General features: G+C 40.2%; 1 protein-coding gene across 4 annotated transcripts in view; it reads left to right on the forward strand.

The window, feature by feature from the left end:
• GSR (glutathione-disulfide reductase) overlaps positions 1 to 11,619 on the forward strand; it is a gene marked incomplete at both ends in the record, with an annotated part of 35,896 nt that extends 24,277 nt beyond the window's left edge. The window contains 6 exons of one of the 4 annotated variants that reach the window (XM_084232468.1): positions 2,810 to 2,896; positions 4,098 to 4,256; positions 8,606 to 8,717; positions 9,908 to 10,039; positions 10,525 to 10,658; positions 11,470 to 11,619. In XM_084232468.1, the coding sequence (XP_084088594.1) occupies positions 2,810 to 2,896; positions 4,098 to 4,256; positions 8,606 to 8,717; positions 9,908 to 10,039; positions 10,525 to 10,658; positions 11,470 to 11,619 (774 nt within the window). The remainder of the gene's footprint in view (positions 1 to 2,809; positions 2,897 to 4,097; positions 4,257 to 8,605; positions 8,718 to 9,907; positions 10,040 to 10,524; positions 10,659 to 11,469) is intronic. The other 3 variants (XM_084232470.1, XM_084232469.1, XM_084232471.1) reach the window with 3 other exon arrangements.
• Between the last annotated feature and the right edge of the window lie 4,051 nt (positions 11,620 to 15,670).

The following is a 15,670-nucleotide window of genomic DNA, read 5'->3' on the forward strand; positions in this document are numbered from 1 at the left end:
TATTCATACAGTGGAATATAATTCAGCTTTAAAATGGAAGGATGCTCCGACATGCTACAATATGGATGAACCTTGAGGATATTATGTGAAATAAAATAAACCAGACCAAAAAAAGTCAAATATTGCAGTGACTCCCCCGCCTTGTATGAGCATGTAGAACAGTCAGACTTATAGACAGAAAGTAGAATGATGGTTTTCAGGAAATTGGGGGAGGAAGAAAAATGGTGAGTTTTTCAATGGGTATAAAGTTTCCATTTTGAAATGAGAAAAAGTTCTGGGGATTTGTTATACAACAGTGTGAAATATACTTAACACTATATAACTGTGAATTTAAAAATGGTGAAATTGGTAAATTTAATGTTACATATTTTTTAACCACAATTTAACAAAATAATAAAGCTTATAGATTGTCTACTCAAACCATATTTTATAGAGTAGGAAATTAAACCCAAATAAGGTTTATGATTGCTCATTGGTGTCAAAACTGAGAGTAAATTAAGGTTTCAGAATGCCCAGGCCAGTATTTGTTCTGCTAAAATTCAACTTCCATGTTTGTCATTACTTGATGAGATACTGTCTTTTATGTTTTGTTGCTTGGTGACTGAGCATCAATGGGTTGTGGCACGGTATTGGAGCTTTCAGAGACATGGCAGTAACAAGAGCATTGGCTAAGTTCTGGCCCCTAAGAATCTGGCTTTTCATGTCAAGTTCATGTCAAGAACTAGGGCTCATTTTGTCCTGCCTTTGGGATAGGATTTATCAGATCTCTGAACACTCAAATGCTGTGATATTAATTCTTGATTATTTGAGCAAATGGAAAAGGAAAAAGAAAACCAAAATCCTAGTTAGCATGCACTCCAAGGAACTTTCTGGCTTTTAGACTTGCCATATAATTAACTCCCAGAGGCTTTATGTCCTGAGCCATGTTTTTCGTTGATAAACTTTGTTTTGCATTGTTGGGCTTTATCCAGCAAATTGGATGGGAGGAGAAAGTCAGAGTGATGCTAGTCTGAATGTAATTTATAATATATATAATATATAATAAGTAACTAAATCACAGAAGTTTGGCAGAGTGGATGATTCCTGCATTTGTCGAAAGCCACATCTACTTGACTTTTGCCCTCTCCTACCCCCAATGGATGAGACTCATCCTCCTTCTTCTCCTTGTCCCAGGGTACTTTTATTCTAGCTCTACTCTGAATAACCCATGTCAGTTTACTTTTACCTTGCCTGGGGTGCATTACATGTGTGGTATCACATAATCGCTAGAGAAAAAAAAAATATGAGGCCTAAGTAAAGTTAGACAGCAACGACTATTTTAAAGAATACTTTTCTCTAATAACATCAATAACGATTTCTCTAGGATAGTAATGGAAGCCATCATTGGAACATTGAAATCCAACTGGAAAAAATATAATGGGAATTTTGAAAAAGAATAACAATCCTGGGGGCCTCCCCCGTGGAGCAGCGGTTGAGCGCTGGGTTGCGAAGCTGCCCGCAGCCTCTGAAGCGCCGGTTCGAGCCCCAGCTGCTCCCCGGCCACTGGAGGAGGGTCCCACATGGCGCGCAGACCCCTCCTGCCGCCCGTTGCTCCCCTCAGCAGTGTACTTCGGTCCTTCTGCCTGCTCTGTTCCCCGCTCTGGCTCTGGTGAATTCTCTCACCCTCCCGCGCTTCTGACAGTACCCAGTGCTTGTATAAATAAATAAATAAACAAATCTTTAAAAAAAAAAAAAAAGAATAACAATCCTGACAGCAAAAACAGATTATTGTGTTGATTCTATTATTTCAATCATGTTATGCTACAGAATTCATGTAGCTCTTAATTAACTCAAGGCTTCATAAGATTCTCATTTTCATTGAACTTCATAAGGCAAGCAGTGGTCATGGTCCTAGTGGTGCTTTTAAATGGCTTCCACATTTGTAGGGTGAGAAAAAGCAAGTGCATAATATTGTGGAAAGAACTTGACCTGAAGAATCAGACCCATGTCAATTTGAATCTTAACTCTAGTCCTTTCTAGTAAAAATCACTCCACTTCTTGAAATCTCAGCTTCCTCATCAGAAAAGTAAAATTATATGATTAGAAGGATTTGAGGATAGATTACACTTGACTTTTCTGCCTAGATTTTGGAGATAAGGAGTTTTTTTGTTTTTTTTTTTTAAGATTTATTTATTTATACAAGCACTGGGTACAGTCAGAAGCGTGGGAGGGTAAGAGAATTCACCAGAGCCAGAGCGGGGAGCAGAGCAGACAGAAGGTCCGAGGTACACTGCTGAGAGGAGCAGCGGGCGGCAGGAGAGGTCTGCGCGGACATGTGGGACCCTCCCTCCGGTGGCCGGGGAGCAGCCGGGAATCGAACCTGCACTGCAGAGACTGCGGGCTACTTCGCAACCCAGCGCTCAACCGCTGCGCCACCGGGGAGGACCTGGAGATAAGGAGATTTTGTGAAAGAATCTTCCCATAAGTCATCAGAAGGAAAATTGACTTTAAAATACTGAAAGGGAAAAGAGTCTGGTCTTTAAACTTACAGAAAAAAAGAAGCAAACTTGGGAGCAGAGGAACATGGCAAAGATAGTAGACGTATGAAGATCTAAAGTCTGAAACAGAGGTTGATGAAATTTGGTGTAATAGAGACATTGGTAGCAACTTAGGAAAACAGAGGACTTATTAAAACCCTATTCACCATGTGGAGGAAGGATATAAGAGGAAGGATAATACTGAAATTTCCCTTCAAAGTTTATAACAGATCTCTAATCAAGTTTTATTTCTTTCCTACCACCCTCCCAATGCTGCCTCTGTTTGTATATAGGTACTTCGAAATTTTGATTCATTAATCAGTTCAAACTGCACCGAAGAGTTGGAGAATGCTGGCATAGAAGTCCTGAAGTTCTCCCAGGTACGACTAAGCCCCGGGAATGCTTACAGCCTTTGCTGATCTATCGGTGATGAATCACATTTCTTTGCTTTTGGCTTCATCCAATTAGCTTTATAAACAAACTCTGTATCTATTCCTTTCAGTAGTACAACCAGTTCTTTATCCTAAGAAGGTGTATCTCCCATTAATGTTAGTGAAGTCAGGGCATAATAGATTAGAATAATGGTGGTTGCATTTAGTTTATTAGAACTGAAACTTTAATTTTTGTGTTCAGCTACCATATTGAACATACTTAGTTCTCAAAAAATATTGTGGAGTTTATTTTTAAAGTATATTGTTCTTAGGTTCCATAGACAGAATTACAAAGTACTTGAGCTCTCAGGGAATCACCTAAATTTCAAGGTTTTCATTTCTTAAAGAAATGAAAAATGATTGTAATTGTAAAGATTGTAAATGATTGTAAAGAATGTAAAAATGATTCTCTTTGCCATAGCTTCACCCTTTCAGCAAAGGTCATGTCAGGTGAAACGATGAATGTGAACATGCTTTGTGAATGTAAAAATGCTAGTTGGTGGTAGCAGTCAGCGTCAGAGTCACCTTTGGATCTTCACTGAACTCTAGACTGGCCTCACTCCCATAGCTTGATCTTAACCCCTTTCCCATTCTGTAAAATGCACAGTTTAAAATACCTAGTTTTAGGACCTCCCAGGTGGCGCAAGGGTTAAAGACAGCGCTATCAAGCTATGGCCAGCCACTGCAGCATGAGTACTGAGTTCGAGTTTGATTCATGGTCAGGGAGCTACCGACATGGTGCAGCAGACCTCTCCTGTCTCACCTGCTGCTCCCCTCAGCAGTGTATTTCAGTAGATCCACCTGTTCTACTTCCCACTCTGTCTCTGGTGAATCCTCCCACCACACCCCCCGCACCTCCTGCCTACACCCCAGTTTTTGTATGTCTAAATAAATAAATTTTTGGAAAAAAAAAACCTGGTTTTAAGCTGAAGCATCATGGTAGTGACATGAGCTGACATGTCTCATCATTAACTGTGATTTGTGGCAATCTGGGAAAAAGGCTGGGTTCCAGGGAGTATGAGTGGCCTTTGGGAGAAGTCAATGTGTCAATGAGTAATATTCACTGGGGTTTTTTTCAATGTTTAAGATTCTAGTTTGCTCTTTATTTGCTTTGCCTCCTCCCTCATTAACACATTTTATTTGTCAGTAGATCAAGGAGGTTAAGAAGACGTCTTCAGGTTTAGAACTCTGTATGATCACTTCAGTCCCTGGTAGGAAGCCCACCTTGACCACGATTCCAGATGTTGACTGTCTGCTCTGGGCCATTGGGCGGAACCCAAATTCCAGGAGCCTGAATTTAGACAAACTGGTAAGATGACTTAGTCTGCCCAGAACATTCCTGAATCTGTTTTTTTCCACCTGTGCTTTCCCACCACCATCCCCTGTGTCCCAAAACTTACGTGGGTTCTCTTAGATTCTCTTTACTCCTTGCATGCAGTTTGTCATAAAATCCCATTGCTTTTTCCTTTGAATTAAAAGAAGATTCTTTTTCCTTTCTAGTGCCTTCACCTTGTGTCAGATCCCCACCACCTAATCTAGGCTGCCCAACAGTTTCTTGGCTAACATCACCTCCTCAGAGGTTTCCTTTTTACTATGATACTTGTTTATTTAAAGCCCTGTAATTATTCCTTATTGAGTGCAGCTCTAATCCCAATTGCTGGGTGTGTAACTCATTCTAGACAATTGTGATACTCAAGGTTGGGAACAGACATGAAGCAGATCTACCAGTGCTATAATTAGTATTCTTATTTGTTCGTTAAATTTTGAAGGAAAGTGGTTATACTAGCTTGCGGCGTGGGTCCCAGAGTTTGACCCAGTTTTGAACCTTAGTGCCATTATTTCCAGTTGCATGGCCTTAAGCGAGCAGTTTAATTACTCTAAAATTTCAATGGCTTCACTTAAATATGGGAATAAAAATAGTATTTGCCTCATTGGGTTATGGAGAAAGGTATGTAAGAAAGCACAGCAGCATAATTAACTTAGATACTGACTAATTTCCATTTAAAAAAAATAATTATTCCCTTATTATAAGATTTTTATTTTATTTATTTGTGCATAAAAGAACTGGAGTGTAGGCCAGAGGTGTGGGGGTTGAGAGGATTCACCAGAGACAGAAGAGGGAGCAGAACAGGTGAATTTACTGAAATACACTGCTAAGGGGAGCAGTGGGCAAGACAGGAAAGGTCTGCTGCACCATGTGTGAGTTAGTTCGCTGGCCGGGATTGAACTCAGGCTGTAGAGGTGATGGTGCTGAGAGTTAACCCCTAGGCTACCAGGGAGGCTCTAATTTAAGCATAATAACCATTCTTAGCGTAATAACCAACTGTTATTGATGAGATGATTTTTCTAATTTGCCATCCTACTCTTAATATTTTACATGTTTGAAATTTTTGTATTTGATGGAGCCTCTTGAACAGTGTGGAACATTATAATATATGTTCTAATATTAATGTGTTACAGTGTGAGTTCCCTTTTTTGTCAAAGGTATTTTTCACCATTAAAAAAATAGGTGGTGGGGCCTCCCCGGTGGCGCAGCAGTTGAGCGCTGGGTTGCGAAGCTGCCCGCGGCCTCGGCAGCGCCGGTTCAATCCCCGGCTGCTCCCCGGCCACCGGAGGAGGGTCTCACATGGTGCGCAGACCTCTCCTGCTGCCCGCTGCTCCCCTCAGCAGTGTACTTCGGTCCTTCTGCCTGCTCTGCTCCCCTCTCTGGCTCTGGTGAATTCTCTCACCCTCCCACACTTCTGACTGTACCCAGTGCTTGTATAAACAAAACAGACAAACAAAATAAATAAATAGAAAACATGCCTCTATAAAAAAAAAAAAAAAGGCTAATAAATCTTTCAAAAAAAAGATTTAAAAAAAATATATATTAGGTGGTGTGCAGACCTCTCCTGCCACCCGCTGCTCCCCTCGGCGGTATACTTCGTCAGTCTCTGTTCTGCTCTCCGCTCTGACTCTGGTGAATTCTCTCACCCTCCCGTGCTTCTGACTGTATCCAGTGCTTGTATAAATAAATAAATAAAATCTTATTAAAAAAAAATATTAGGGAGGGGGACTCCCTGGTGGCGCAGGGGTTAAAGTCAGCACTATCAAGCTATCTGCATCAACTGCAGCATGAGTTCAATCCCAAGCTAGGGAGCTAACCCACATGGCATAACAGACCTCTCCTGTCTTGCCTGCTGCTCCCCTCAGCAGTGTTTTCTATAGATCCACCTGTTGTGCTCCTCTGTCTCTGGTTAATTCTCTCACCCCACAACACTACACTTCTGGCCTACACACCAGTTCTTGGATGCATAAATAAATAAATCTTTTTAAAAAACTAAATAAATAAAATTTAAAAATACCAAGGAAATGTTTTAGTTGTTTTTAATCTCATTGTTCAATGAAGTTTAGTAAAAACTAGTTGTCTATTTTCATGTTAACAATACTAGTCATCCAACTTTTTACCTCTTAGCTATTTTGCCTTTGTACTGATATAGGTATTGGTAGGTTCAGTTTTCAACTATATTTGCTGAAATCTTTTTTAATGAGGGAGAATTTTTCATTTACATTCAGTATTATGATATATTTGTATAATGCAATTTAAATTATTACTATGTATATGTCTTGTCAATATGTATGTAGTCTTGTCAGTAGCTCTTTGAGGGGGTTAAGGTAAGGAAACTAACCACACAAGGAGCATAAATAATTCATTGGGCTTTTAAACTCTAGGGATAGGAAGGATGTCTATATTATGTACCACTGTATGCACAGTGACTAGGTTGATGCCTCATTTGTATTAGAAGCTCAGATATTTCTTGATAAATACTAGGTGTCTGTCCAAGGTCTCATTACTTGTTAGTGGATTAGTAGATATTAACGTAGGTCTCTATTGGCTCTTAACTACCATGCTACCTACTGCCCACTTTCCGCTAGCTGTGTGTGGAAAAACTTGCTACTTCTTACATGGGAATGTACACACTTCGGATCTGCTGAGCCCTAAGATGAACATGACCCATTATGTTGGAGCAAAATTTCTCTCATTATTTAGGAAAAATAGCTTAAAGAAAGCATCTATATATATATCAGAGTAGAATATATACCCTGCTTTGATTTTTAAAGATAAACTTGTAAGGCTTAAAGAAATTTGTTTTTGATGACTGTTTCAGGCTCTGCCCTGGTAATGTGAGAGCCTCCTTTAGTAGGGGTGCTTCAGTGGAAAAAGTTGAAAAGCACTGTCTTAGATGGACTGTACAGGGATAGCAAGTAGCACATCTTATAGTTAGGTGATTCCTTTTAACTTTTACCTGTCAGTTGAATTGTATGTTGCAAAGTCAAGTTCTATTAAAAAAACCTCAAAAATGATACAATATTTACCTTTTAAATTAAACAAAAGATATGGAACAAAAAGCCCCACTTCCTTTAAAAAGTGGGGGCACCTCCCCGGTGGCGCAGCGGTTGAGCGCTGGGTTGCGAAGCTGCCCGCGGCCTCTGTGGCGCCGGTTCAATTCCCCGGCTGCTCCCTGGCCACCGGAGGAGGGTCCCACATGGTGCGCAGACCTCTCCTGCCGCCCGCTGCTCCCCTCAGTGGTGTACTTCGGTCCTTCTGCCTGCTCTGCTCCCCGCTCTGGCTCTGGTTGGATTCTCTCGCCCTCCCGCGCTTCTGACTGTGCCCAGTGCTTATATAAATAAATAAATAAATAAATAAAATCTTAAAATAAATAAATAAATAAATAAAAAGTGGGGGCAGGCCTGACCTTGGTGCCCTGTAAGTGGCAACTCTAGGCTTTTTGTTTTTATTGCTTTATTCACTTTTTTGGTTGGTCTCGTACTGAGTTTATTTACAAAAGATGTATTTTGTTGAACCAAATATTAAAATGGAAAACATCAAGGCCTCCTTGGTGGTGCAGGGGTTAAAGTCTCAGCTGTATCAAGCTGTCACCAGCCACTGCAGCATGAGTTGCGTCCCTAGCCAGGGAGCTAACCCACATGGCACAGCAGACCTCTCTTGTCTCACTTGCTGCTTCCCTCAGCAGTGTGTTTCAGTCAGTCTGCCTGTTTTGTTCCCCACTCTGTCTCTGGTGAATCCTCTCACCCCTCTCTCCACACCTCTGGCCTACACCTCAGCTCTTGTATACATAAATAAGTAAAATAAATCTTTTTAAAAAAGAACAACAACAACAAAAAAGAAATCACAAGATTCAATGAATGATGATGAAAACATCTTAACAAGCTGGCTTTTTTTTAAATGGAGTTTCCATTTTATTTATTTTTCAAAAGATTTATTTTATTTATTCATATAAGAGCTGGGGTATAGACCAGAGCTGGGGTGTAGACCAGCGGTGCGGGGAGGTGAGAGGATTCACCAGAGACAGAATGGGGAGCCGAACAGGCGACTGACTGAAATAAACTGCTGAGGGGAGCAGCAGGCAAGACAGGAGAGGTCTGCTGTGCCATGTGGGTTAGCTCCCTGGCTGGAATCGAACTTGTGCTGCACTGGCTGCTGATAGCTTCATAGTGCTGAGACATAACCCCTGCACCTCCAAGGAGGCCCGAATCTTGTGCTTTCTTCAAGATTCAGGTTGAAGAGTTTCCTGAAGTGAGGTAGAGCCAGAGATTTGATCTGCTGGTTTTTGTAGATAGGCCATATACTTACATGATGTCCCTTCACAATTTTAGGGCATTCAAACTGATGACAAAGGTCATATCACAGTAGATGAATTCCAGAATACTAATGTAAAAGGCATCTATGCGGTTGGGGATGTGTGTGGAAAAGCTCTTCTGACTCCAGGTAATGTTCCTTATCCTCTCGGGCAAGAGCAACCCTGTGTGTTACATAGGACTATTCAGCCTTTGATAGTCAAGTCAACTTAAGCAAAGTGAAAAGGATGAGTGTCATATTGTCAAAATGATTAGAATGTGTTGAAACAGATGTTTATTGGATTCCTAACATTTTCTGAATATGTATTTTTCCTTAAAAGACATTTTAAATGCTTAATGAAGACTGGATTTTTTATATGGATGCTATGGTCACTCTCTGACGAACATTATAATAAGTTAGAATCTGAGTTGTTTGACAGTGGAAGAAGTGGCTTTGGAAAGAAGTAATTTATAATGGTGTTCTTGTATGAAAGTTCATTTTCAATAAATCAATACTGTTCCTCACTCCCTGAATCCCATATTTCAACCTACTTCCTAGGTAACTATTTCATGCTGCTTGTGCCACTTTTTGTTTATCAGTAACAATCACTCCATCAGCTTTCACTCTGTAATCTATGTGACTTCAACTTTGAAAAATGGCCCAGTGTCTCTCCTCAGCATGAAAACTTAACCCAGTCACACACCCAAAGCCTTTTAATGCCTTTAGGAATTTCTCTTAACAAAAGCAAAATAAGGAAGTTTCTAAAACTTCTTAACATGACCTAACAGTTGACATTATGTCAAAGTAATGAAAGTTTGTGGTGTATACTACTGATACCTTACTTGGGAAGAAAAACTGTCAATTTGAAAACAGTAAACAACTGATGCTTTTATTGAATTTAAGCATTCCCCCGATCCTAAATATAAGAATAAAAACAGGGTAAGAGAATAAACTTTAAAAAGTTTATAAAAATAAACTAAAAAATTGTACTGTGAAATGAATATGGTAATGATATACAGCTGAAGATTGAAACTAATGTAGTTTGTTCAGTAAATTTTAAATAAAAGTAACATTCTCAGTAGGTAAATTTCTAGATAATTGGGACTTGTAAATGTGTCTTTTGTGTGTATGCCATAACAGAATGTACAGAATATGTGTAAGCTCATAGTTTTGAATTGTTAGCTAAGGCATTTGTCTTTATTATGTTGAACTGGATATTATAATGAGTATTGGCATAAAGCTTTGTAAGTATGTTAAGCCAGATAAATAAATGGTTAGAACCATTTTGCTGTGTTAAGATGAAAAATAAGCCAAACTCTGATTTTACTGTATCTTTGCAGTTGCAATAGCTGCGGGCCGAAAACTTGCCCATAGACTTTTTGAATGCAAAGAAGATTCTAAATTGGACTATAGCAACATTCCCACAGTTGTGTTCAGCCACCCTCCTATTGGGACAGTGGGACTCACAGAAGGTAGATATTTACAAACAAAGGTCATTTATGATTTCCTTCTCTCCCCTGCAAAATCTTTATTCATTTTAAATTAAGATGACATTGGTTTACAACTGTATATTTTAGGAGTATAGGTTCATACCTTTTCAAATGTGTGTTACCATACTACAAATACCATCAAAGTCCTAATAACCCTCCCCCACAGTTCCCCTTATTCAAATTTTGTCAGTTATATATTAAATGTGATTTAACATTTTTTTCTCAAGTCCTGGTTTTAGTCCAAGGTAATGCATTGCATTTAGTTTTCATATCTCTCCTTTAACTAAGAAGAAAAATTGTTCATCTTTTCTTTTGTCTTTTGTGACTTGAACATACATCATTTGTGATGTTGTTTACTATTTTTCCTCGTGATTTAATTCAGGTTATATATTTCTAGCCATCTTTCTCTATGATAGCTCATTGTTATTGTTTAGTTTTTGACAAATGCTTTATTCTGTGCATTATAGATGAGGCCATTTATAAATATGGAAAAGAAAATGTGAAGACCTATTCAACCACCTTTACCCCAATGTATCATGCAGTTACCAAAAGGAAGACAAAATGTGTAATGAAAATGGTTTGTGCCAACAAAGAGGAAAAGGTATGGGGGAAGTCTAGTAAGCTAAAAAGTGTCTTGAAGGTTGATGGAAATGAGGTATTTTGATGTATTGGTGAGGGAAGAGAACTAATTAATTAGTTAAGCTTTCCGTGATTCAGCTGGTACAGTTTTACTTTTATCTGTATGTGAATGGATGGATGGATGATTGATAGACAGACAGACGCTTCATACTATTTCCCTTAGAAAGAGGGTTCTGCTACATTCATAGGGGGGATATTTGAAAGCCACAAAAAGCTGTCATTGACTAATAGACCACAATAGATAGGAAACTAAGAAATATTGATAAATTTAAGAATGTAATGCTAAGTAAATTTAAATGTAACATAACTAGTCAGTGAAGAGGAAGTTTTTTCAATAAAATTTTCATAGATTAATTAATTAGTTATCTACTTTATTTTTTAAGATTTTACTTTATTTATGCATATTAGAGCTCAGGTGTAGGCCAGAGGTGAGAGGGGTGAGAGGATTCACCAGAGACAGAGTGGGGAGCAGAAAAGGCAGACTGACTGAAATACACTGTTGAGGGGAGCAGCAGGCGAGACAGGAGAGGTCTGCTGTGCCATGTGGGTCAACTCCCTGGCTGGGGATTGAATTTATGCCACAGTGGCTGGTGATTGAATTTATGCCACAGTGGCTGGTGATAGCTTGATAGTGCTGAGACTTTAACCCCTGCACCACCAGAAAGGCCCCAAGATAGGATAAAAGTTTTTTAGGTTGAAAATATCAGGTACTTCTCGTGAACTGTGTACCTAATAAAAATTTTTACAAGTGTTTTTCATTTTTTTCCCCATAGGTGGTCGGAATCCATATGCAAGGAATTGGGTGTGATGAAATGCTGCAAGGTTTTGCTGTTGCAGTCAAAATGGGAGCAACAAAAGCTGACTTTGACAACACAGTTGCCATTCACCCTACTTCTGCAGAAGAACTAGTCACACTTCGTTGAAAACTTGGCGATTCGAATGGTTGGCAGCTGGACAAGTAGACCATCAGAAATAAACCAAATCATTGTGTTTACTTACTGTTCCTATTTTATGTTTTCTGTATTGTAATCAGGATCTTTCCATAGTGTTAGTGTTCAGCACAATAATAGAACTTATTTATGTAATTGGAAATTTGTGATTGATTTTCACTTGATTACATCTTATAATAATGTTTTAATTTTTTTTTAATTTACAGCTCTGTGCTGATTTTTGTTTCACCCCCATCCCAAGTATAAAACTGTATGAAGTACAATTAAATTAATATACTTGAATGAATATAGCTTGCTAATTTTTATAGATGAAGGTGACCATAGCTCTTCACATTTAAATCATACAAATGTGTGGAATTTTTTTATAGATTTATCTTTATTTATTTATGCATGTAAGAACCAGGGTCCAGGCCAGAGGTGGAGGGGGATGAGAGACAGAGTGTGGAGCAGAACAGGCAGATCCACTGAAATACATTGCTGAGGGGAGCAGCAGGCAAGACAGGAGAGGTCTGCTGCGCCATGTGGGTTAGCTCTCTGCCCAGAGATCGAATCTAGATCAAACCCATGCCACAGTGGCTGGCTATGGCTTGATAGCACTGAGACTTAACCCCTGCGCCACGTGGAAGGCCCCTCCATGGAATTGTTTTTTTAAGCTAATAACTGTGCTCTGTGTATTGCAAGGCTGTTTCAAATATGTGACAGGGACCTAAGAATTTATAAGGGACCTGCATCTCTTATTTGAATCTTTCTTTTCTTTCAAATGATGAAAATTATGTTACTTTCATGAGATGTAAGTATATCAGACTTGGGAAAGATTGAGGAACTAGTTGTATAAGTAAGGGACATTTTATAAGTGATTCCTGCTTTCAGAAGGAGGGGGACTCAAAGTGCTTCAAGACTCTTCCTCCACTAAAAGTTGATAGTCCAATGAATGATTTCAATATTTGTGTGTGTTGTCACTTTTTTTTTCCTGAAAACTATTCCCAAAATTTTGAAAATAAAAACATAGCCTTTCCTTGATGTGTTGTTATGAACATATGGGTACCAGTTCATTTTCTAAGAATATTTCACTTTAGAGAATCAAATGCCCACAGTAAAGCTACCTAAGAAGGCTTTAAGTCCTTATTGGGGGGGAAAGAGATTTCTCTTTTTATAGATAAACACCAGACGTAGTAAATTTAATGGTTGAGTTGGAAGAATAGTTTAAAAATCAATTAGGTTTTTAACTATTTCTATTAGCCATTACCAGCTAGCTGAGCTAGTTAGATTTGTCTTTGGCTTTCATTAATGACAGAGCTACTTACTTGTTTCAGTAAACTTTTACTGAATGTCTTTCTGGTTGGCCATTGCCATGCCTACATAACCACTGTACAACATAGCGGTAGTAGGCCAAGGTTTTCTGCTCCACTCACCAGATGGGTTTTTCACCAAAGTTTGGGTGTGACTCCATAAGATACATCTACTTTAACACCATGTAATTTTGATTCAGGTATCCTTTGCACTGCCTGGTTTTGGTTTATAGTAAACCAGCATGAAAGTAACCTTTTCCAAGTTATAGTCTTCAGTGTTAGCAGACCTCAATTCTATACAACTGGTAAAGTCATCTAGCCTAATAGCCTCCATTGCACAAAGCCCTGGGGAAAGTGACAATGTATAAGGCAAGCACATTGTACAGTATGTGGCACACTGTAGGTGCTCTGGAGAGACTTACTGAAAGAAAGACATGGAACTTGCTTTCAAGTAGCCATATTGTCTAGAATAAGATAAAAATTCTACACAAATAACTGCAATTCAAAACAAAGTGTTAAAGCACAGGTTGACCTCATGGCTTAACTAAAATGAGACATTTGGGAGAATAAAAAGGGACACTATTAGCTGGGACAATAGGCACAAATTCATAGTGTTGAAGGAAGACAGTGTCACCCTAGTTAAACACTATTAACTAGAAAAATACAAGTTCAGAGGTGGCAGAAAGAGCCATTTTACTGTTTTGGTTATATGTAGGATTTGGAATTTGAAGATTGTGGAGAAGGTCTGCGTGTAGAAGGAAGAGTGAGTCAGAATTGGGCAACATATACCTGGAAAATGGTAAGAGTTCAATTTGGCAGTAACATAAGAGGTGTGTGTGTGTGTATGTGTGTGTGTGTGTGTGTGTGTGTTTAAGAACTGGGATGTAGGCCAGAGGGGCACTCCTGCCTGCCATGTGCCTGATAAATCCCAATAAGAGCCTGCAAAAGCCACTGAGGGCTCCAGGACTCCTCCTTTACCTGGTCTGCTAGGTCAGAAAACCTGCCCTGTGTCCTCCCTGTCCTGCCTCCTACAATTGGCGTAAGTCAGCAAGATGATCCATGCAGACGGGTATGAAGCCCTCCGAAGACCTCTGGAGCAGACCAAGAGCCTGTGACAACGCTGGAGGCGTCATGGCGGCACAGGAGATGGACAAGCTCCGGGAGCAGAACAGGCAGACAGACGAAATACACTGCTGAGGGGAGTAGACCTGTCCTGTCTCTTCCACTGCTCCCCTCTTCGGCTTGGGCTCCACCCCAAGGCACATTCCCCACCTGTCCCCCAAGGACGGGTTCCTCAGCTCCTCACCCTCACTTGACAATGAGCAGGGCATCACCCACAGGTAATTTCACTGGCCTTCAACATATTTAAGCTGCGTAACAGCCACTCAGGGCTTCCCAAGCTTGGCCCCAGCTTTTGCCTTCTCAGTTGGCTTTTTCTCTGCCTGACTGCAGAGAACTTGGCGAGGGCTACCTCAGTCAACTGTGGGCTCTCATACCAAGGCCCACTGGCCATGCCTTGATTTTAAACGATACCATCCACCCTCACGGTCCCCAAAATGTAACAACCTGCCAAGGTTCCTCTGCCTTCTGGTGGGATTGTCAGTCCAAGTCCATTAGTCCAAGTCCGTTGGGCCTCTCCCTGCATCAGCACTGGTGAGCTCTGAATTGTGGTACTCTTCACCAATTCTTGCTGTCTCAGGGGTCGTTGGCTGGTCCTCTAGGACCGTCTTCTCCAGGAGAGGTCTCGTCCTGTAGCTCCCGGACCTTGTCCAACTCCTGTGGGATTCTCGCCGGCCGGCCAGGATCGAACCCATGTTGCACAGGCTGCTAACAGCTTCACAGTGTGGCACTCAACCGCCTGCGCCACCAGGGAGGCCCCAGCAGTAACCATTTTATTATATCTGCTTCATGGGTTAGGATTTGGAGCAAGGCAGCTTGAAGGATGACTCTTCTATGGGTGTTGACCAAGACTGGTTTTTAAACGACACGTCTAGAGTCTAAACATTCATGTGACTCTGGAAGAGCACAAGGGAATAGGGTGATGGATGCTGTGGTGGTGGGAGAACTATGGGTACTATTCCTGAAGGGGGTGGGGAATCAAATGCTGTCCAAAAATTAATGATGATATAAGAAAAAAGTACTTTATCTAAAATAAGAATGGAAGATTAGCCTCAACTGAGATGATTGGAGTACCTACTCATGGCCTCTCCAGCAAGGAAAGTTATGGACTTATGTGGAAGCCCAGGGCTCCCAGAGCTTTTTCCAAGGTTCCCAGGCAGATGCTGCAAGGCTTATGACTTTATCCTTGGAAGTTCTAGAATGTCACTTCTACCATATGTTCAGTAACACATGGTAAGCAAATCACTGAGGCAGCCCAGATTGAAGAATTTGAACTGTGCCTTTCTGTAGGAGGAGTGGTAAGGAATTTGTGATCACCTTTAATCACCCACACCTGGCAATCTCATTTTATAAGCCTTGACTATAACCAGCTTTGTGAAGAGTTAGTGGTTTAATGTATCATTTGTTCTCATAACACCTTGTCACGCAGTACCTCTATTGTGTGTGTCATTTTACACTTAAAGTCGATCTATATTCTCTGTTGACTTTCACAGTATCATTCCTGGTATGTATTGCAGTGAATTCTGCAAGAGGTTAAAGGTGTGCTACAGTGGGAGTTTTCACATAATATCTAGAGTGGGAAAGCAGCCAACTTAATTTCACACTTTTTTTGAAAA

Source organism: Talpa europaea (assembly GCF_964194135.1).
Source record: "Talpa europaea genome assembly, chromosome: 4".
Classification (NCBI taxonomy): Eukaryota; Metazoa; Chordata; class Mammalia; order Eulipotyphla; family Talpidae; genus Talpa; species Talpa europaea.